Source organism: Anarhichas minor, unplaced genomic scaffold, assembly GCF_050575085.1.
Source record: "Anarhichas minor isolate MPS153535 unplaced genomic scaffold, ASM5057508v1 ptg000026l, whole genome shotgun sequence".
NCBI lineage: Eukaryota > Metazoa > Chordata > Actinopteri > Perciformes > Anarhichadidae > Anarhichas > Anarhichas minor.
Genome location: NW_027466472.1, coordinates 17,810,116 through 17,832,541, shown reverse-complemented (window position 1 = coordinate 17,832,541; position 22,426 = coordinate 17,810,116). Strand labels below are relative to the sequence as shown.

General features: G+C 42.2%; 1 protein-coding gene across 1 annotated transcript in view; it reads left to right on the top strand.

Annotated features, from left to right (window-relative positions):
• Nucleotides 1-592: 592 nt before the first annotated feature.
• Nucleotides 593-22,426, top strand: part of cntn5 (contactin 5) — a 70,301-nt gene continuing 48,467 nt past the window's right edge. Inside the window, exons 1-5 of the mRNA XM_076100699.1 lie at nt 593-620; nt 1,730-1,846; nt 13,579-13,785; nt 18,607-18,730; nt 18,812-18,987. Coding sequence (XP_075956814.1) covers nt 593-620; nt 1,730-1,846; nt 13,579-13,785; nt 18,607-18,730; nt 18,812-18,987 — 652 coding nt within the window. The remainder of the gene's footprint in view (nt 621-1,729; nt 1,847-13,578; nt 13,786-18,606; nt 18,731-18,811; nt 18,988-22,426) is intronic.

The following is a 22,426-nucleotide window of genomic DNA, read 5'->3' as shown; positions in this document are numbered from 1 at the left end:
GAGATCAAACCAACAAGGGTTTCCAACAAGGGCTTCTCAGAGGGTTCTGTGTAACAAACCATCTGGATAAACATAGCAGCAACAATGTCGAGCCAAACAAAGCCAACGGGTCAAACGAACCTCAAACTTTTAAAAAAGAAAAGTGATTTGAAGACAGTATGTACGGTGTGAGTGTGAGAATATGCCCAGAAGTGTCCTGATACAGAAAATCACAAAGTCAAGGCCATCCCGCTACGCAGAGGCTCCATCTCGTCTATTATTCCTGGGACACCTTGCTGTGCTGAAATGGTCGTGTAGACGACTGCATTCATTTAGGGAATAACTAGTACTAGAAAGGTACATGGAGTGTTTGTTCAGAGTCCTTTATGCAGCAGCTACACATTCCTCACACTCCAAGCCAAAGGGCTGTGTTCCTATTCGCACTGTGTTTGGAGCATACAGAGGCCAGTTTTATACTCTGAACGTGTGTGTGTGTGTGTGTGTGTGTGTGTGTGTGTGTGTGTTTGTCAGCAACCTATTTAAATAACTTAAAATATCAATCATCCTTTTATTTTGTATTCGCTTTAAAAGTTGCGATTTGGGACACCCGATCATGCCGGGACGCATCACCCGTCAAATCTGTACGCTTTGAATATCAGATCCTGCTCTCATTGGGATCCGATCAGCCAGACCAGTTGCCGAGGTGGCCTGGCTCGCAATGAATTCGGATCTCATTGCGGACAGCATGTGGGGACAATCCAGACAATCCAGACAATCTATCAAACGCAGGTCTCCATCTTCCTCCCATCTGGCCGGAGTTCCTCTCCTGATGCACAGCTGAGACCTGCTGTCTGAGTCCTGTTCATTTACTGCTGATTAAAAACCAACATTTTCCTCATTTTGCTGCTCCAAAATAAAAGCTTTTAAATAACAAAATGAAGGTGGACTTTTATTGTGAGGAATGTATAAATCACAGAATCAGTAGAGCTTTGTTCGTGGTAAACCTTCAATACATCAAGTCTACTAATAGTACGGGGAAGAAGAGTAAGCAGCAAAAATAATGTGGGACTTGTATTGTGAAGAACTTCAGAGGCAAAGAAATGTGTGGATCCGTCGTTTTACAGCCGCTCCTTTGACCACGAAACATATCGTGGTCGCATTGAAGTGTCAAGTTTTGACACAAATACGCTGAGTTGCGATAAGTAAATGAATACATTGGAATCTAGTTAGTGATAAAACCAGCGATCGTCCTTTTCAGAGCCCAGTCAGTGCTGTGGGATTCACGATTCCATGAAATGTGTGATTTTTCTCAGCAAAGGACTCGCAACAGTCACAGTTATTATTTGGGGAATCTATAAAGAGCCGGGACTGCAGGGGATTGGAGAGTGTTTGGCTAATAATGCTTTTGTTCCACATACGATTTGTTCTATAAATAACAAGAAATACTCCGTTGACTTCACAAGCTTCTCTTCCTCGTCACAAACCTATTGTATTCTTCTACATGACATAGTGTGGTGGCGCTATAATTTGTACGATTCATATGAAAGATGTCATTTAGTGATTTGGAGGTTTACAGTGTGGATCCGGATGTATGCGATAACCAGAAGTGTGTGTGTGTGTGTGTGTGTGTGTGTGTGTGTGTGTGTGTGTGTGTGTGTGTGTGTGTGTGTGTGTGTGTGTGTGTGTGTGTGTGTGTGTGTGTGTGTGTGTGTGTGCTCCGACCAACTCTCTCCTGTCTCTCTGTTTGCAGGCAGCTTTAATGAAGACGCAGACCTGCTAACACTCTTGCAGAAGGGACCCTCTCCAACAAGTATGGGGTCACCATGGAAACCCTTTCTCCTCCTGTCTGTCATCAGTGGCCTTTCAGGTAAGAAATTCAACAGGCAGTGTTGCGAGATGAGAGCAGGGGAACGGTCGCACAGAATCGTCTTCCTAAGCGCTGATATTAGGAGAGATTGTACGGCACACACTGAAATCTACTGGCCTGTCACGACCATTGTAGATGTGACACAGCTGGGAGAGCATCATTCATGGACGTGAGAGCTGTAAACAACAGGTGCTCTCAGAAATAAAAGCGCCACCCAACGGCTAGGTCGCATTAATACCGAAAACATTTATTAGCCTGACAAATACCAATTAACACACTTTCCTTTTTCAGTAGGAATCCAAACCTCTGAGTTGTAGTTTTCTTGTCTTTACTGTAGCAGTGAATGCACACATTTTTAGTTCCAGATCAAGTGCCCCCATTGGTCGGTCTAGACTCTAGAGCATGCGTTTGGCGGTCTAATGGATGCTGCACTTTCTAATGGTTCTTTCAACCCACACTCGGTGGCTCTCTCCGAGCTCCGTCTGTGGGAGTCAAACACACAGCGCTGACCTCTGTCATCTGCTTGTTAAGCCACACTATTAAATGGAAGCTACTGTTTCTTAGCTTTTGAGCCCTGTCTCTGGGGACTGTTTGATTCTGAATAAATTGTGGACGTTTCTAGAAGGGAAAGACTGGATTGGACTGTCATAATGAGCACTGTACATACAAGTGGGTCAACAAGGTCCTACATGCATATAGCTAACGTGGAAAGGTGGTATTTTAAGTGCCACAGGTTTATGGCCTTTCTGTGTTGCCATGGCAAGCATCTTCTTGGCTCCACTTTTAAAGTCTTTTATAGGGCAACACCAGTATGAATTGGAATTAGGGTTATTAATTGTACTAGTTGTCTGGAATCTCTAAAATTGTCACACTTCTGCTGGCCTCGGGTTAAGAAAGAACGATTGGTTTTAAAATGACTATTTCTGTTGGCCATGTTGTGCATAGAGCAATGATTCATTTCCATCCAAGTCTTCTGATTTTCATTGGAATTTTATAACGTGATAATTATTTTCTCAAGAACTGTTTTGATGCAAACATGTTCTACCTTTGATTGGTGTTTGATGCTTTTGATTTATGGTGTTTTACATCCAAGACGGTGCTAAAGGGAGGTTTTTTTAAGGCCGACCCGAATGCTTCGAAACTCAGTATTCGATAGTAAAGGCTATGCAATACCCCAGAAATCCCAAACAGCCCATGAAATAAGGAACATGAATCTCACATTATTAATCATGCATCAACATGGACTATAATGAATTATTGTCAGAAGGATAACACGGTTGTGTGTCGGGTCTATGACTTTGTGTGTTACAGGCTACGGGTTAGGGTTAGGGTTAGGCTCTATTTGTTCATTTGTTCGTTTGAGCAAATTCGTTTTTTTTAATCGCTGTAATTTATTTGATGTGATTATTGAACATTTTGTGGCCGTTGTTTGTTTTGATAAAAAGGAACATTATTGAAATTGAATATTGGTCCTCATCTCACATTAGATAATAATAGCAAAGTAAAGTACAACATAGGAGCAAGTATCAGTCTCTCTGACTGAGATCTGTTCCTCTGAGTGACTGCGTGGAGGGTGAGAGGGGACTGAAGCTTAGAGGAGGCTCTTTTCTGTAACATTTGGTGGCCAAGCGCCCGTGGAGGCTTGGAACGTCGTTGAGTACCCCCCACTCCGGCAGGCTGTTTTTACTCACACACTCGGTTCCTCATTTGTTGTGCAGTGTTACAGCTTGCACCAGTGGGTAGTAGTTATTGAGTATGTGCTTGTGTAGACAGGGTAACAATGCACTGTATATAAAGCAACAATGCAGTGAAAGCAACAGCAAAGCAGTTTTCGGATGACACATCTTTGTTCCCTGATTAGGAGCAGTGTAAGGCTTCTACAGCCCAATTCAACACTATAGAACGACGCAGATTGCTCTGTTCATAGCCTATATTCTTTTCTAAATGTACGCCAATGGGAAGACGGGGCTGTGGTTTCATTTGCATAAGCACTTGGAATGTTTTTGTAGTCTAATCATAATCATTTTAAACCCTTGTCTTTAAAGTGTAAGTCTTGACTTCCCGTAGAGTTTGTGAAGGTGTGGGTGTGTGTAGGAGAAACTGTGAGGCTACCTGAGGATATCTTTGGAAGATATCTTCACCAGCAATGGATCTCACTGATAAAACTAATCAAATAATCAAAGGATTTAGATTAAAGAAAGCAACCCTGCTCACGCCGTTACAGTCCATCTCCACCTTGTTTACTACTCGGTGGTTTCATATCTCGCTCATGTCAGCCGTACTCGTGAGGTTCATCTGGCTGCAGAGATACAGCCGAGAACAACACACGGGATATTTAAGTACATTGCAGTACTGACAATCCGACTTCTGTGTCCTCTACGGTTCTTGAAGCAGATCAAGGCGTCTCAGAGTACAACTGAATTTCTCCAGGGAAAACCAAAGACGCCTCTATTATCTGGTTGTCACATGTGCACATTGCTGTGCTCTGCCACCTTCTCTCCAAGTTCCAAGTATAAAGAAATGTAAGAAAAACTTCATTTTTTGATCAGCATTTTAGATTTAAAAAGAAAAAAAGATGAAATGGTTTAGAACACATTATGTGCAAAAATATTCAGTCCGTCCACGTCAATCAGATTGAAGACTGACTTAGAATGAAACACACACTATCTCAACTGCAGTGTAACCGCAAAGTGCAATGACTATTCAAACCAACGCAAGCACTTAAGAGATCTCTCAGGAAACAGTGCCGTTGGTGTCTATCTGATTTATGTGAGATAACAGCAAAGGCCATGGCTGCCACAGTACAGACAACATCATGAACACAGACTCCGCTATACCGATGTCTACCGTCGGACTGGACAATAAACACACAGTACCGTGAAATATTAATGTTATTATCAGTATTTCCTAACTATATATAGTATTGATATTTGTATAAAGTTGGAAGCATAATGCAAATAGTTCAGTGTTGCGTCTAAACTCGGTCACCAGAGAGTATATGTGAAATTCATGAGCATTGGACCAACGAGCCACATTGCTGACCTCACCCCAACTCTTATCCTGGCTCGATGACCTCAACAGTAATCATCTGCTATTTATATTATTGTGAGCATCATATAATATTTAGAGATGATTGATTCTAACCTTTTGCCTCTGCATTCTTACTGTAAATAACTTTAAAAGTATAGAAGCACACAGAAGATGATACTGTAGCTTGAGCTACAGTTGAAGCTCGGGTTGCGTGCGAGTGTTTTAGAACCAAACCGTCACTGTAGGGCCGGCCGATAATTCAATATGATCATTTGTCGTCGCTCACATGTAGATTGATGCACGTAATGTGGAACTAAAGTCGGGAATTCCGCCTGGAGTCGGCGTAACATATGTACGCCGTTAGCAACATATGGCCTCAACCAGATGTGCCGATCAAATGTTTGGGTGCTTTGAATGTAGCCATCGTGGAACTACTTATTATTATTATTTATTTAGGTATTTTCAAATTCACAGTATAAGAGACTCTTTTTGGCCTTTTGGGAAAGAGTTTGTTGAGCATTCGTATAGTGTCAAATGTAAAAGTGTTTGTAATGTAATCTATTTTCATAATGAAAATGGTTTATCAAAGTAATTGCCCCAAGCAAAATGACTCTGTCTGTCTCGGACACTTGCACTACTGGGGATGAAGCGAACCGTGACTTCAGTGCAGCGTTACTCCTTTAAACTAAGCATGACATTGGAGAGAAGCTAGAGGTTTTCTGTTTATCAAGACTTAAACTAGTTTATCAAGTTTATAAACAGGGCCCTGTGCAGTTAATTTGTTTGAGTTGAGTCAATTCTGTCCATTGATTTTGATCTCAGGGTTTGGTTCCGTGGTACCTCGGGTGCATAAAGTTGACAGAATTTGCTCCGCTTGTTCATTATCGGTATCTCAGCCCTCTGTTGCTGCATTGACTCCTGTTGTCTTACTGCTTGGCAAAGTAATTGCCTCTCAGAAAAAAAAATACGTTGACTCTTTATAAAAAGCCTTAATAAAGAACTTTATTATGGTATTGATTTTCCTACCTTTGCATTCCGTACTCTCGTTGAGGGAAATTTCAGCCATCGGAGGTAAAACATATCTCGATTTTCTGGAGCCCAAGTTTCAGACAAACTTAAATCAAGCTCATGAAATCACACTTTACAGGAAAGGAAAGTGGAGTTCTGTTCATGTTTTCACATTTAATCAAATATGATAATGTGCACATTCATAAACTGCAAGTCATTAACCTTTCAGCAATGATGATGTCACAAAATAATTCACATTTCACTTTAGCACAACCAAGATTACAGTGGCCTTGTTTGTCTTCTGCTTCCAGGTATAACAGAGGAAACACAGCTTGTTTTTGGAGCACATTCTTCTCTGTATGTGTCCAAACATTTGGTACTTTCAGTAACAGCAAAACCTCTCCGGTGCAATCATTTAATTTCAATTGGAAATTGATGGAAAGTTTAACATGACATTTGAGAAATGCATTGCAATGTTGCCCACAATCATATGATCACAATATTTCCATTACATACTCTCATCCCACTCTGTCCATTTATACAGTTCTGGTGTGCATTTCTGTAAAGTCTTTGTAAGATGAGAGAGCCAGGAGATCCATATAACAGTGTAGACAAATTAAATGTTTATAGGCATAGCATAAAAGAACAAAGAAAAAGAAGAGACACACCATTCATCAGCATTGTCCTCGGGCATATTGTTGTCTTATAACAAGCAATGACAGGCCTTTACTTGTGTTTGTTGTCTTGGTTCTTTTGCCTTGGGAGACGTTTTCTGAGCTCATTCCTGTTTGGTTATTTTAAAGGGAAGACTCTCAACAGACTCTTGAAGGAATGTGCACTTCTTGCCATCATCCATCTACAAAATAACAGCTGAGCATTGCCTTGTCAATCACTGAAATTAAATCAGTCAAATTAGTGTTGCACAGTCTGTCTGCAGCTCTCATACCCTCAAGGTATTGGCTTTTAAAGAAGAAGAATACAACATGCTAAATTGTGGCGTCAAACAGCACATGTTGACACCACAACGTTGAATGTGCAAGGACCATAGGAAGCACGGAAAATCTATAAAAGTCGAATTTCCACAGCGCTTTGAGCGGAGTACGCTTCTAAAGCTCACAGCTGTTAGAAAGATGTCACATTTCAGTAAGAGGGCCGCACTTCAAACTGGTTTTCAATATTACCAGCAGCAAGAGCCATGAAGAGCCATGAAGAGCCACTCCCAGGGGTGTGGTGCAGTCCTTGTCTGTTATGATACTTTTGACACGATGTAATGGATTATTGACCCACTGTGCTCTCTGAATATTCTGAAAACACTCACTTTCAAGACAATAGTTCCCCTGCTCTATTTAATTCTCCGCTGCCCGGTACTTATTCATTTCATACATATGTAATCCATGCAGTAGCAGAGAGGGGCAGCACAGATTCCTCTCATGTGTAGAAAAGTGGGCTGGGCCGGTATGATGTCTGGGGCCACTCTGATTGGACTACAATGTTGCTTGGAGGGTTAAGCGTGGTATGGTAATTAAAATGTTCCTCATCTAAGTCGGAGGTATCTCGATATTAAACGTGGGTTGCGGGGAATACAGATGTGTAGAGCTGGATAACTGATGCATGAAGTCATTCTCACCAAGGGCACACGAGTCGTGCACTAGAAATACGGGGGAGTGGAGTATTTGCATGCACTACACAGAAAGTGGGACCATGCAATGAATATATTGCTGCCTTGAAAAATAAACATTGAGATACGGAGTCACTCCGAGGCAAAAAGGGGGTTAACTGCAATTCCCACTGTCCCAACATCCCACTAACCCCAATCAATGCCTCAAACTGTCCTCAATAGTTGCAACTCTGCAGGTTATTATCTTTCTGTGTACAAATACACAAACTTTGGGATCTATATTTGGCTCCCACCATCAGGCACTTATGGACTTTCTTCAACTGGCAGGCTAAACTGAGCTGTGACAAACTCTCTTTCACTCACAACTTGGGCCAAGGAGATGAAATGATAAAAAAAAAAAAAATATCATTGTTGATTTCTGTAACCATTAGAAGTTGGGATCAACATTCAAGTGTTGGCAGTAAAGTGTCTTTGGTGTGCACAGTGATCAACACTATAATCCGTACCTTGGGATTTTTGGCACTTTAGAATACACAAGTATGTACAATGGGCCTGTGTGTGCTGACGCCAGCGTTTGAGTCCTGCTGTCATGCGCCATACAGCCTGAAGCCAATTACTAAAGTTTGTTGTCAATCGCTTCATATTTCAGATGCAGATAAAACGTGTGGGATCTCATTTTGCGTCATGTCACAGTAGAATTAAGTTCTACCTCCAATATGGGCATTATAAAAAAAAAAAAAAAGTGAATATCAGTAACGCAGCATGCTGGTTAGAGACCGCCATGCTCGGCAACATAGTACCATACATCATACAAACACCACCGCGGTTACATCGTCACTCCGGCAAGGTTGAACCAGCTCAGACAATCTCCACAGAAAAAATAAAAAGAACAGTGTTTTAGTAAGTAGTCGGCTGTGATGGGAGGCGAGGTGAGGCTGCATATGATATATGGATTGTTCCATCCGTAATGATATTCCGCTGAATAAATGGTCTCAAGCATAATCAGCTTCAGTCAATATAATCTCCCCGTGAAGGTCTTCATTAATCTCACAGGCGATGTCTAATCATGTCAGTCCACTTGAGTCCCTGTGAGCGTCTCACCTACTTACTGTGTGATATTCTGATTAATTCTCCACAGCCCAGTCGTCCAGAGGCTGCAGACGCACAGCGCTGACAACCCGACGACCTAACGCCAGCGCATCAGGGCCGGACGCTAACGGCCATGATGAGAAACTGGCCAACTCTTGGCCTTTGGTTGCCTTCAGCGGCAAAAATAGGGAACCTAAAACAATACCATTTTAAAATCATTGATGCATTAGTGATATTTGAGTTTAGCTGTTACAGTCAGAACCAGCAAAGCCGCACCTTGGTGCGTTTACTGGCGTTTGCGCAGCCATCTGTTGGAGACAATTTTTACATACGATTTTATACACCAGAAATTGGAGGTGAGGTCTCACACCGTTTCCCTGGGTCTCCCCCTCCGTTTGCTTAAAACATGTCATCTTCCCTCAGCCTCACCTTCCCTTCTGGTGTTAGTTAGTGAGCACGTCCCCTTGTCTCTATCCCATTTAAGTCTCCTCAGTCGGCCATACTTCGTGATAATTTAGACTTCACCGCATGCTACATTGCTACATTTACTTTCAGTAAAGCCACAGTTTAACATAGGTATGATAATAAGGACAAGGTAACGAGGAACGTTTGGCTATTTCTGCTCTTTGTTGGCGTGTAGAATGGCCCTGGTCTCCTACGCTGATGTTATCACCAATGTGGTATTAAGACCTGAAGCGATTGTTCTGACGCTCCCTAAATAGCAGCAGGTGCAGCCCTTTCAACAACAATGAGTGCTTCTGAAAGATAGGGATCAATGGGATCTGCAAGGGTCATTGCTCTTATCAGATGAAGGTTACAGCTGACAGGAGCAAGTGCCTGTCGGCTTCAGTGGTCACACAAACAAAAGAGAGTCTGTTTTTTTATATATATATATATATATATATATATATATATGCTGTATTTGTCAGGGTTTAGCCCCGGTCTTGAAATGTTAGTTTCCTAGGTAAAGGAAATGGACATTTATAACTTGCACTTGCCAGAACAATATGCAACATGGCTGTTATTGGCAGGATATCCGTGTTTGATGCATAACAGCAGTGTGCTCTGGCCGTGCTTCCAGGAAAGTGTTTTAAACGTCTGTCTCATCTCCTGGTTTGGTTATGCTAATGAGGCACAGGAAACAACGGCCAGCAGGGACAACGCTACCAAGCATGGAATACATCTACAGAGTCAGCATGATGGGAAAGAGAGGCCCCGTCCTGGCCTTCTCGTTTAAATAGTTGCAATCTGAGCCACCGTAAAAATACATCCAAGTTTTGATTTGTCCGACAACCCATATCGTTTTTAAACAGGAAATGCACTTATCCCATGCGTATGTGTGCGTGTATATCACCCTAACACAACATTCTTGTTCTTGCTGTTTGTTGTAAACAAAGTCCGATGTACTGCAAACCAGTTTCCCCACAGGGACAGATTATGTGTGTTTATCTATTTATCCATCCATCTGCCGGGGTTTGTTATTTATTCTATCAATCATCCACAAAGGGGAATAACGTGCCAAACTTAAGTTCTACGTTTTATTCAAGATTGAAAGATTTTAATTAAATTTGCATATGTTGGGCACACACTCAAATGCTTTTGATTTTGAAGGTTTCATACACAAAGCAACGCTTTCATGCCGTTTTCTCTGCTAATGTACGAGTAAAATCAATGATCAATGGATCCAAACATCTCCAGGTACCAGTTTCCTTAGTTTGGGTGAACGTTGCAGTTGTGTAGCTGCCTTACTGAGTCTATCACTGTAGGCACGCTTAGCTACATCATGTACAATCCAACATAACACCTCCCTCCACCTCTGACATTGAGATAAGATAAGATAAGCCTTCATTGATCCCCAGAGTGATAGGAGATGAGATGGAAAGAATATTAGAAATACTCTGCACGCACATGCACAATGAATGCAGCCTTCACCGCTCCATTTGCATGCATCTGCCTCTGACGGTGAATATGGATGACCCTGATGAAGGCCACGAGCCACAACCTGTTGGTGGAAACAATAAAGTTGTCTCTGGGGTTCAACATTGTTTGTTACCGTACAGTACAACCACATTCACAGGAACATTTCTGATGAATTCACTTCTATCGTGATTGATTAGTGTGACAGAAGTGTGCCAACTGGCATTGAGATGATGAGGCGTGTTTACATCTCCCATTCAGATGTGTAAGAGAAGCGAGCCTTTTTAGTACTGACAGCGTTTGGATCCTTGATTAAATGAAGTCGGTGCAGCTGTCATCTAACAGGATCAACGTATGTTCCAACAAGCTGTTTCCCCGTCGTCGCTCGCTGCTCGTCCCAACCGCACTGCAACTGTCAGAGAGATGCTGTGGCGGTGCTGTCACCTGAACAGGTGCACAGCAACGTGAATTAAGTCCAGTCTGCCTCTGACAGTTCGGTCTCATTCAGAGACAACAGCTGTAGATCATGTTCTCAGCTCTGTTTGGATTTTTCTTTCAAGAAAATTATTTTTCTTTGTATGTCAGTGTGAGAAACGGGATGATTAGTGCGAGTAGAATGATGCACATAGCCAAACCTTTTGTCACCAGGGAGTCGCTCGCTCACTTCCCAATCCTGTAGTTAAACCAAACAAGATGTAGCTTGCATCACATTTATGATGTTCAATCATTAATCTTGTTACCTCTCCCGTCGGAGTATTGCGCCTCAGTGCTGAATTGTTGAATCATCATTTTTCTATCTTTTTTACTCTGAATGTTCACTAATTCTTTGATAAATGGACCTGAATGTTATGGGAGGGACACAACTGGCTCAACAGAATTTGCCTTAGAGGTGCGAAAGTGTGAAAGACCAGACAGCGGATCAGTGTTATAATGTTTAGGAAGTCTTTACATCGCCAAGAAAACTGCAAAAACATAAATTAACAACAATGTAACAACAATGTTTGCAATGTAAAAAGAACTTGCTGACCAATCAATAAAACATACCCAAAAGGAGAACAATAGCTCGGATAAAGAGGCATGTTTCTTGAGAACTGTCAGACGTTACTGCACACAGGGACTAATTAAATGTATGGAAAGCAATTGTTCAGCGAAACCACTGCCCAGCGTCTCTCACTGTGAGATAATTGGTGTGGCATGTTAAATGTACAGCTTGCTAGACATAACCAAACTGTGTTGATACAGCTACACCTTATGATTAAGGTGGCGTTGTCATTCACCCAACCGCGCTGTTCCATGTTTGTCTCCCTACCTGAAGTTAAAATGTCTTTTAAACTTCCCCCAGCTGTCAAAGCAAAAGAGGAGCCGTCTCTGCATTGTTGAGCCGACCGTGGGCTTCATCAGCGGGGAACGCGGCTGACGCTTCAATCGAGCCGATTCCCAGAAAGATACACGATTTAACTGACTGCCAACCAGCTAATTGCTTTGCTTATCCATTTTCCAACTCACGATACCTTTAATTTCAAAGCGGAGCTCAGTACTTTGCTTCTTCCTCATAATATGTAATACAGTAATTGCCCGCTCTCCATTTGTAGATAGAAAGTATTTTATTTTTTTTTGCAGCTGACAAGTCCCCAAGGGCACATAATTATTTCTCAGTTTTGTTCAGTTCTTTCATAACACTATATCATGGAGTGCAACCCCCCCCCCCCCCCCCCCCCCCCCCCCCCTCCCTCCTCCTTTTGCAGAACTCTGATTAGACTCTAGCCGAGTTTCAAGCTTCTAGCCTTTTTAGCTTTTTTCTCTTTAAGCGTTAAACCCGAAACAGGAATGCTTCCACATTCTCAGTGGTGTTTTTAGCCGGATTGTACTCTTTGGAAAAAATATGTGTTGCTGATCAGCCGTCATGGGTGAACTAATTGTGTGTGTAATCTTGAGTTGTTACATTTATAGTATCATAAGAGACAACAAACATTGCACTTCGTATTCAATTCCTCAGAAAGTAAGTCGTAGCAGGACGCGGTGACAGCAATGAGCAGTGACAGTTTACATTTCATAGAGGGTATTACTCTTCCACTTTAAAGGAAGCTGTCTCCCTCCTGTTCCTGCTACACTCACACCGTTTTATTCAATACGAGACTTTGATGGCGGTGATTTTCAGAATATGCAGAGTATCTGTTGTAGCTCGTAAGAAGTGCATGTTTTCACCTACGGCGTCGTGAGCGCCTTTACACCGTACCTCTAATGGTGACTACATGCTGCTGCAGTAAAAGACTGAAGACAGTGTGTGTGACACTGTGCATTTAATAACATTAGACAACTTTACCGTTAAAGTCTTCTCTTCAACAGTTGATCTGCTCTGATTGCCGTCACTCTGTCTCTCGCCCAACCACACACTACCATATATGACCTTTTCTGACTCACATTTACATGTATCTGGACTTTAATTCCTGTTTACAGTCTTTACATCTTGTATGACGACATGACCAATGTGTGTGGAAGCTGTAAATAAATGTAACGCTTACAATATGTTATTGTGGCGCCAAAAAAGTAGTAGCGAAACATTCTGGATGGACTTAAATGATGTGCTGGTGCACCTAAATGAAGATAAAATGAGGCGCACCGGTGCAACCAAAGTAAAGAAGTTAGTCTGCAGCCGTGCCAGTACATCACAGATACTGAGCCCATGTTTCTCAACACTACATGCCTTCTTCTGCAGACTGCAGGATGTGCATTCTAGGTTTTTTCCACTCAGAGCTGCCTCTGAATTGTGACACCTCCTTATCCTGCTGTCTCTCCTCGTTGTTTCCGCTCAGCCTTGTAGAACACTGGTTTGTTGCAAATGATCCACAGAGGAGGAGGGTATACAGAGTAGTACTACTCCATTACAGAGACATTTGCATAATTCTTTCTCCCCATTTGGAGATCGGTTTAAGATACTTTTCTCAAAACAATGACCATTGACAGAAATGCAATAAACGTGTGAACAAAATAGACCACATGAACGGATTACAGCATATATGACGTAATTCTTCACCTGTTTGTTTGTTTGTTGTGTTTTTTTCCCCTCCAGACTTTGCAAGAGCTGTGGCAGCACGGCCTATATCGTACGCAGCAGTGTTACGAATGAAAGCGTACAGCTCGTCAGTGCTCGACTCGCGCAGCAGACCTCGACAGCACCACGGTGGCGGGCCGGTGACTCCTGACTGGCCCGCTTTCTCCAGTCATCCCCTGTCAGCCCTGAGTCTTTTCGGCTCTCAGGAGGACTACAGGAGTGAAGGTAAAACGAATGGCGCGCTCAAACCCACACTTTGTTGGCTCCTGTCTCAAGCAAAATTGAAAAGTTTTTTCTTTTTCCGGTTTGTAGAAGTTCACGCTTACAAACAAACGTAAAAGTGGAATAACCTCACTAACTTCCTGCATATATTTAACTGGCAGCATTAGCCAAGCATATGGAGCAGTTATACTTTTAGTTAGTTAAAGGTTCCCTCATATGACATGCGGAGCTTTATTATAGCATCAAACGACCACGTAAAGATATTGTGATACCCCTCAGGCCAACACTCTTAGCTCTGTCAGCACTGTTGCTGTTGTTTGCGCTGTTAGCGCTGCGCGTCAGTCGCCATGTTGGGAGCCGTGTGGAGTCAATACATATGCTCTGAATATTGAATTTATCACCTTTTAGGAAACAGAGAGAGGGAGCTCTTTCTGAACGTGATTACCCCTAAAAAGTGTTTTGCCTTGGGCTCGTATTATTAGGAGTCATTGTGAGCTATCAAATGTCAGCATCTGCCTCCTTCTGCCAAGACAGCTGTGCATGTTTGTGTCATTTCCTGTTATCAGCCCGGGATGACATTATCGGTTGCGACCGACTTGCCCGGTAGTGACATCATGCATCACCGAGACCTGGATTTTCAGGTCGTCGCCCGAGTTCAGATGACCTCGTTCTCAACCTGCCAAAAATGAACCAATTTAAAAGAATGGACACTGCGGAGTGGGAAGGAGAACAACGGAGCAGACGTGATTGGTGTGAATGCACTCGGCGGGTCTGCGCTCTCTCTCTCTGGACTCACTTGGAGTGTGCACACTTCCTGCCTGTTTAGATTTGCTCTGGAAATGAATCTCGCCGATCTATCATCACCGCGCGTGGTCCGCAGTGACCGGGGTCGTGCCCTTTGTGAAATTGAAGTGGGATCACGGCAATATCCAGCTCTGTCTGCCTCTCTGTCAGGATAGACACCATAGATGTGATGGATATCTTTGTCAAAGGGGAAGATTTAATATCCCAAACACCAGCAGGGAAACACACTGTCGTAAATCTACGTGGGTCACTTACTTACATCCTCTGTTACAGTATGAACAACTCTAGAGGCTGTAATGACACATTAAAGCTTTGATATATGATATATGCTAATTGCATATGGACTGCTTAATTAATGGACATTTGAAGTAGCTGCTGAATTGGCAGAAAGGATCTTAGCAGATCTTAAAAACAGGCAGAGACTAAGAATCAACTTGTTGTCATTTTCTTTTTGCTTCAGATTTTTTCCCCTCATTTCTTTCTTTGCGCCTCTCTGCCAGTCTTTTTCTGTTTTTTTAACGTTTCTGACAGCATTATCAATATATGGCCATAAAATGACTTACATCTCTATAACCAAGGTGAGAGTAATGTCTCCATTGTCAGTGATGACAAGGACATTATACCATTGCACTGGATTGATGTTCTGTGGATGAAATGGATGCCAGAAAAGGTGACACACTGAGAGGGGACACCACTTCTTTTGGCCCTGTGACTGGCAGGTGGCCCCGGCACTTGAAGTGGAGTGATTTAAACAACTTCTATGCTTGTTTGTGTTTGTAGAGATACACACAGATCATATGTCCCTATGCATAGAAATTGTTTGTTTTTATTGCAATGTTGGTACACCTCCGACTGCACCTATGGAAACATGATGTCTCTGCTTCAGTTGTCCGTGTATTAACTATTTTGACGTCACTCTAATCAATGGTCAGTTTCACATCTGAAGCAGAGAGCATAGCATTTTTTCTAAGACACAGAACATGAGTTAAGTACAGTCGGGGACAAATTTGGATTTGGCTTTGTGCTCTTCAACCCTGGATGTCAATTTAAAGTCAAAGTAAAACTTAAATCTTTAATTTGAGGATGTTTACATTCACATTCGACAAACATTGGGGGAATTGCTGCCCTTTTTTTAAGCTAAATCATATATATTAACTGTAAAATGTGACGTAAAGTGGAACTGGACGTCGCCCTATTTAATGATATCTAATTCTTTGCAGTTAATGGTCGATGACCCACAGACATCAGCAGTGTCCTCCTCTGTGATTCTCTGCTGGGCCTTGATCGTATCTTAACTCGTTTAAAGTGACACCGTGGTGTTTCCTTTAAAACAGAGACTATTCCATCACACAACATGGCCCCCTCCACAAGCTGAAAGGGGACAGACGGAGCGTCCTGGTGTGGTTGAGTGTGTGTACGCCTATACTCCATGGATGCATAGACAGAGAGCTGTGTCAAGAAATGTAGAAACCTCGTGCTATTTGTTAGCACGAGGAAAACATACACACACCGAATCGCTGTGCTTTATATGCACAGCAAGGTTTGCAACTTAATATCGGTTAATTTCCCTCGTCTGATTGGGGTTTTATTTCAAGCACTTTTGATTTCCCTACAGAGCAGTAAATTGCTGACAAAGCGTTGGTGAGATTATACATACCCCGAGGAAACAAAAAGCCATGATTCTTTTTCTTTTTGTCATCAGATCCTAAAGAGAGAGCAGTAATCAAGACTGGTGACTCACATGGTTGTAGTAGTTATGAACCAGATCAAATGTAATGCACACCTAAATGCTCAATGTATTGATATCTCTATATACCGTCAGTTGTTCAGCTGCTGCACTGCGCCGTCACAAAGAGCACATCATCACCTGTCTGTTTACTGGGTTTCTATTCTTCATGCATTATTTATCTCACAGAGAAACAATTCTTCTGAAGAACACAAGATGCCTTTTGGAGAGTCTGAAAATGTGAGCTGCGAGACGCTGTACCTCAGGAACCCTTCTACAATAAGTGCATCACTTGTGTGTTAACAGAAGGCGAGATCAAAGAGTAGAGCACTCTGAAGGAACAGAAGGAAATTGCAACGGAGAATGTGAAGCAGAAAATGTATGAATACGTGGACGCATTTGTGCCGGGGAGAGTTCAAATCTTACATGAGAAGCACTTTAAATCAATAGCAGCTTATGAAACAAGTCATACTTGTGCTGTTGGTATTAAATACCATGTCACAAATTGTACGTATGTAAGCAAGTTACTGCAAAAACATAAATACTATGCCCATGATAGTAATGCTATTACAAAATTCTGCAACACATCCTGTGTCTGCGTCAATTAGCGACTTCAAAAATGATTGCTCGGCAGGCAGTAAAGACATTTAATTTAATTTAATTAATTTGGTTCTTTAATCTTGCCTTGGACCTACGAGCTTGACTCATCTCAACTGCGGTACTGTGAGGTCTAAAGTAGTGTTTTTTCTGTCTTATTGATAATTGTAAAGCAGCGGTGGCCAAACGTGTTTGACTGTGAGCCATATTCATAAAACTATAAGGAGTCACGGCTCAAACAACCAGTTACACTGCAAGAACATCTCTGTTTCTAGAGCAGCAAACCACATGTTCATGTCAAACCAAAATAACGAGGCAACACTAGTAACGTTTGATATCTGCCGTTTTATTAGTGTGCCCTCATTTTACAAAAAGCATTTCTGTATCCGCTGCTCTCAAATTCAATTTTAAACAAAATAAAGACGTTTAAACCCAAGGTGCTCCGTCCCCTTCCAGCCACTAAAACAACCAAAGTGTGGCAGCGCACTCCCTTTGCACACTACATATGACACGACTGATGGCAGATTGCACTCTGTGCCTTAAATGACAGATCATCGATAATCACTCAAATGTCAAATTACTTTTGTGTTACCTTTACTCTGCTATGTCATAAACGCTGTGAGTAATGCAATATTAATAACAAAAGATAAGAACTTCTTACAGAAGCTGCCCAGAATTCACCAACGTCTGAGTCCCAAATGGCATTTTTGACCACAGGCGTGTGGTTTTATGTCTTGTAATTTTGCTTGTAGAGCTTGTTATATAACAAACAGAGGCCCGCCACAGACTATTGGGAGGATAGGACACAATGCTGACGAGAATGCCTGACAAACAAAGGAAAGATTGGGTTGTTGTAACATTTCCTCTTTGAAAAATGGCTATTTTCATCGGTAGGGTGGTCAAATTATTCTTTAAAAGAATGGAAATATATGAAAGAGAAAAGATGATAAATAGTTGAATCAAACGTACAAACGTGATCTTACTAACGGTACTTAGTTACTATCGTTTTACTGTTTGAACATATGCGCTTTATTGTGAAATGTGAATCGGGGTCATCGTGGGAAACGAGCGTCAGAGACGGCAGCTGCGTTCACACCCAAACCTGGCCAGGAACTATTACTGCTCAGTGTGTTAGGACTCACGGTCACAGCAGTGTTCGCTCATCACTTGGCACCTCAAGGCAGACAACAGAGAGTCCAAAAGATGTAAAAGTTATTGGAGGATATAGCGTTGAGGTTGAGCTTAACGGAATCACGTCTGACCAGGTTAACTGTTTCACTCCGAACATGAGAAGTTATTATTTCTCTGGCGGAAGTACAACAGCCTCCGGGCTTCCTCGGCGAAAAACACTCTGGCTTTGACGATTCCTAGAATGGTTTCCCAAATGTTGAGCAACCAGATCAGTTATCCACTATATCACAACGGTGCTATCACCTGTCAGAGAAAAACTGCTGTCTGCTGCTGGATGTCATGCTAGTTTTAGTTGTTTATAATTCCATCTCGCTATGGAGCTGCACATCTTCCTTTTCTCTTGTTTCCTATAATAGAGGTTTCGGGGGCTGGGGGGGGGACTATGAACTTGTACTAACCAAACTGGGGAATAATAGAAAAAGTAATTGGATGTTAAAACTGAGTGGCACTCACGATGTGATAAATGCAATCACCCTTGTCTTTATCTTTCCTTCTTTCCCTCGTAGAAAGCGAAGAGTTCGGGCCTGTTTTCATCCATGAGCCAGGCGACGTTGTTTTTCCTTTGGACTCTGATGAAAAGAAAGTGGTGATGCACTGCCAGGCTCGGGGGAATCCGCCGCCCACATACAGGTGCGACATAATTGCGGTCCTACTTTCACAGCTCATTAGCGTGTCATTCATCACAAATGTATTAAAATCTCTTTTTTTCAGTTGGTACATCAACGGGACAGAAGTGGACGCAGAAGCAGACTACCGCTACAGCTTCATTGATGGGAACTTAATTATTACCAACGCAAGTGAGAGCAGCGACTATGGGAAGTACCAGTGCAAAGCAGGGAACGGCTTCGGGACCGTCCTGGGTCGAGAAGCTCTTCTGCAGTTTGCATGTGAGTAGACTTCAATTAGTTTTATACAAACATTCGTACACAAGGCCGAATGTTATATTTGATATACTCTACTACACAGTACCTCTGTATGTCTATGTTTTAGAAAAATGTACATTTGAGTCAGTCCACTTCTTCTGTTCTTACCTCTCACAATAAAAGCCCTAGACATATCCGCTGCATAACCGTTTACCAGAGAGAACTTAAATTCACTCAGAACATCTTTCTAAGAGGAAACTCAATAATATAGCTCACAGTAGCTCAGGCTGTACAGTATAACAATATAAATCAGACAGACTGAGTGATGCTGCTCTGGGTCAATAGGATCCTGGTAGTTGGTTCTCTGCCTGTTCAAACCTTGTTATTTAGAAAATTGTTGCAACTTCTCCAAATCGCATCTCTGCCAGTATGGATAGATTTTATGCAAAATATTCGAGTATTTTGCATCTTCGTGTTGTTTATTCGTCACGCCGCCGGTGTGTAAAGGCCTTTAGGGGGGAAGAAGATCACGGCTTTCATATGAAGCAAATAATTAGCTGCAAGCTCTGTGTCTCTGCGAGTTAAAATAAACCTGTTTGGTTCCAGGGGTAAATAAACACCACGCTGTCTACAGTAAGGTTTTCGTTGCTGGGTTCAGTTCCCACCGGCTCCATCTGATACTGTTGAGTTGCACCGCTAACACGGTATGTGCCCTCAAATGCCACGTCTCAATGGTAAATGAGAGCAAAAAAAGCACATTCCTTCCCCCAGTAATCCCCTGGCCCAACTCCAGAGCGTCATCACAGGCTAAGAGGAGGGAGGCCAGGGGCGCTGTGCTCAGAGGGAAATGCTTTGTTGCTATTCTCCACAGTTTCCTCAGGAGCAATGACCATAATTGCGTTATTGACATGTCTACAGGGAGCTTACCGGCCTCACTCTCTAAAATGTTGCTTGAAGGTAGAGTACATACATACCCTCATGCGTTGTTACCGGGACTCACAGTCATTACAGGAATGACTTTAGAAACAAATGGATAGATCAGCCTGAAACTATGGAAACAGAAAAGTGAAATGGAGTTTATATATATATATATATATATATATATATATATATATATATACAGTATAAAAGCTCTTTTCCCTTCAGGCCAACAGAAGTTTTTGTTTGTTTTTTGCTCTTTTATTTAGTTTTTTCCCTTCACAGAGTTTCATGTATTTCAATGTGATAAAGAAAACAAACAAAAAAACAGAAGAAGACATAAATTAAATATAAGGCAGACTGCACTGGCAGGCAGAAATGCCCAGATGGTAAAGCACAGCTAGCGCTTCAAAAAATAATTTATGAGGGACAGAAGCTGCGTCTTCAACACGTACACTTATCTGTCCTCTTAACTGTCCAGATCTTTTCCACCCCCTCGCTCCACCCGAGTGTCAAATCTGTACGAAAAAATAAGAATTGAGCCTTTTCTTTTTTTTCATCTTTTAGCGCCTAGACAGGGGCAGCGCCACACTCAGTGTGGTGTTTTGCAATGCACCTTATTCATTGTGAATTTGTCGAAGTGTGCATTTCTGTAGGTACGCTTCGCTTCTTTATCTGTTGGACGAAGGCGACTGCATCCTGCTGGACTTACAACTAGAAAGGTGCACTCAGTAGAGTGCACATCTCCTCCAGCGGCGTCTGCAACCACCACTCTTGTGATGTTTTATTAAATTAATGCCATCCGCAATTGTCTAATTCCCCCGTCTAGACCACAAGCATATCAGACGTATATGTTTTCACCGTAGGTCTCACGCTCTCATTTGAAGCTATGCAGCTGTCTGCTCCTAACAGGATCGTGTCTCATGGGCCTTACCGCGACCTGAAGTGTTTTGTGCCTGAAGCAGTTGAAGCAGTTGTTCGCTTGACCACGAGAGATGCTTGAGCATGCAGTCCCGAATGAGCACAAACAATATTAGACTGATGGATCTAGTATTGCTTTAAGATTAGCCATGGACAGACAGACAGACAGACAGACAAACACATAATCTCCTCTCGTGCCTGGCAGAGATAACAAAGCTTAGTGAATTACGGATGTGTCATATATTGCAAATGGCTTCCCAGAATTGTACTGTAGCATTGATTTATTTGTTCTGTTTTCTTTTAATTAAAGGATTAGAGCTCAAACCAAGTTTTTATAAAGAATGACATCACATTGGAAGTAATAACCTTCCTTTCCAGTAGCAACCACTGCTGAGCACTCAAGTATTTTAGTGTAGCATCTGAATATTTTGAAATATATTATAAACCAAAACTGTCTTTTCAAATCCAAATCAGTTCTTGTTGTCTCTGTAGTTAATTCATCTAATGTGCCGTGGCATCATTTTAGTCTTGAAGTCTGAACGCATGTGAAGGCTGAAGCAGAAGGAATGTTCGGGGCCATGTTTGGTTGATTGGCAGGTGCGTCAGATGACACAATGGCCTTTTTATTCGTCGCACAACAGCTTCACCCGAGCCACTTTTGCACAAAATTGGATTTTTCTATTTCTGATAAGAGACAGGCCAGTTAGTATAAAGTTGTTGGGGGGGAAGCGTGACACGGCGTAATGTGGAAAGATGCAGCCCAGACGGGCTGCGCCGAGTTCAAGGTATTACAGCAGAAATGGCCTATAATCGGCTATAAAATTATATCATTAATATTCCGCTCTGTTGCCAGATCGCATCATTTCCTCGCAGAGCGGCACAGTAGCACATTTTCTGTGGCCCGGAGGGAAATATCACTCGCTGAATAAACATGTGTGGCTATCTCAGTCGTACTATTGAGTCAGCAACAAACCTGGCATCTTACCAGCGGTTGTTGTGTTGGGATGTGAAGAGAGAGTCGGAGGATAGTTTGGGGCAATTAATGATTCTTTGTGTAATGGTGGAACATACCATCATCACACTGTCAAAGAAGACGGATCCATTTGTGGACATAGTTTACATGCTGTTAGTATGAATATAGCAAATATGCATTTAGAGGAGATATATATATATATATATATATGCAGATAGATGCACTGTTTTATTTTTTCAGTATTACACATTATTAATTAAAAGACAAATTATATATATTTCCTAAATAAGCTTTACTTGAACTTGACATGAGAGCCTTTCTTTTCCTTCTATCCATGGCTGCTTCGTGCACGAGGTGACACATTTGTTTCGTCAGCTGTGTGCGGCGCAAATATTCCACGTGTAATAGCCTCGCACTCGGTCTACATTTCTTTCAAGTGTGGCTCTTCAAAAGGCGAGCCACAGAAATAAAGAGAGGTGCCCCGCAGCACACATTAGGATGCAGAACGCTCCCTCTCTCTCTCAGCATAACAAATGGCGGCCATTTATCACTCAGCGTGGAGCTCAACTTTTTCCTCCCTTTTTCATGTCGGCTCTTCCCGTTGTTTCTCGCATCGGCACAGAAGTCAGCTGCTTTAATGATGCACACGGG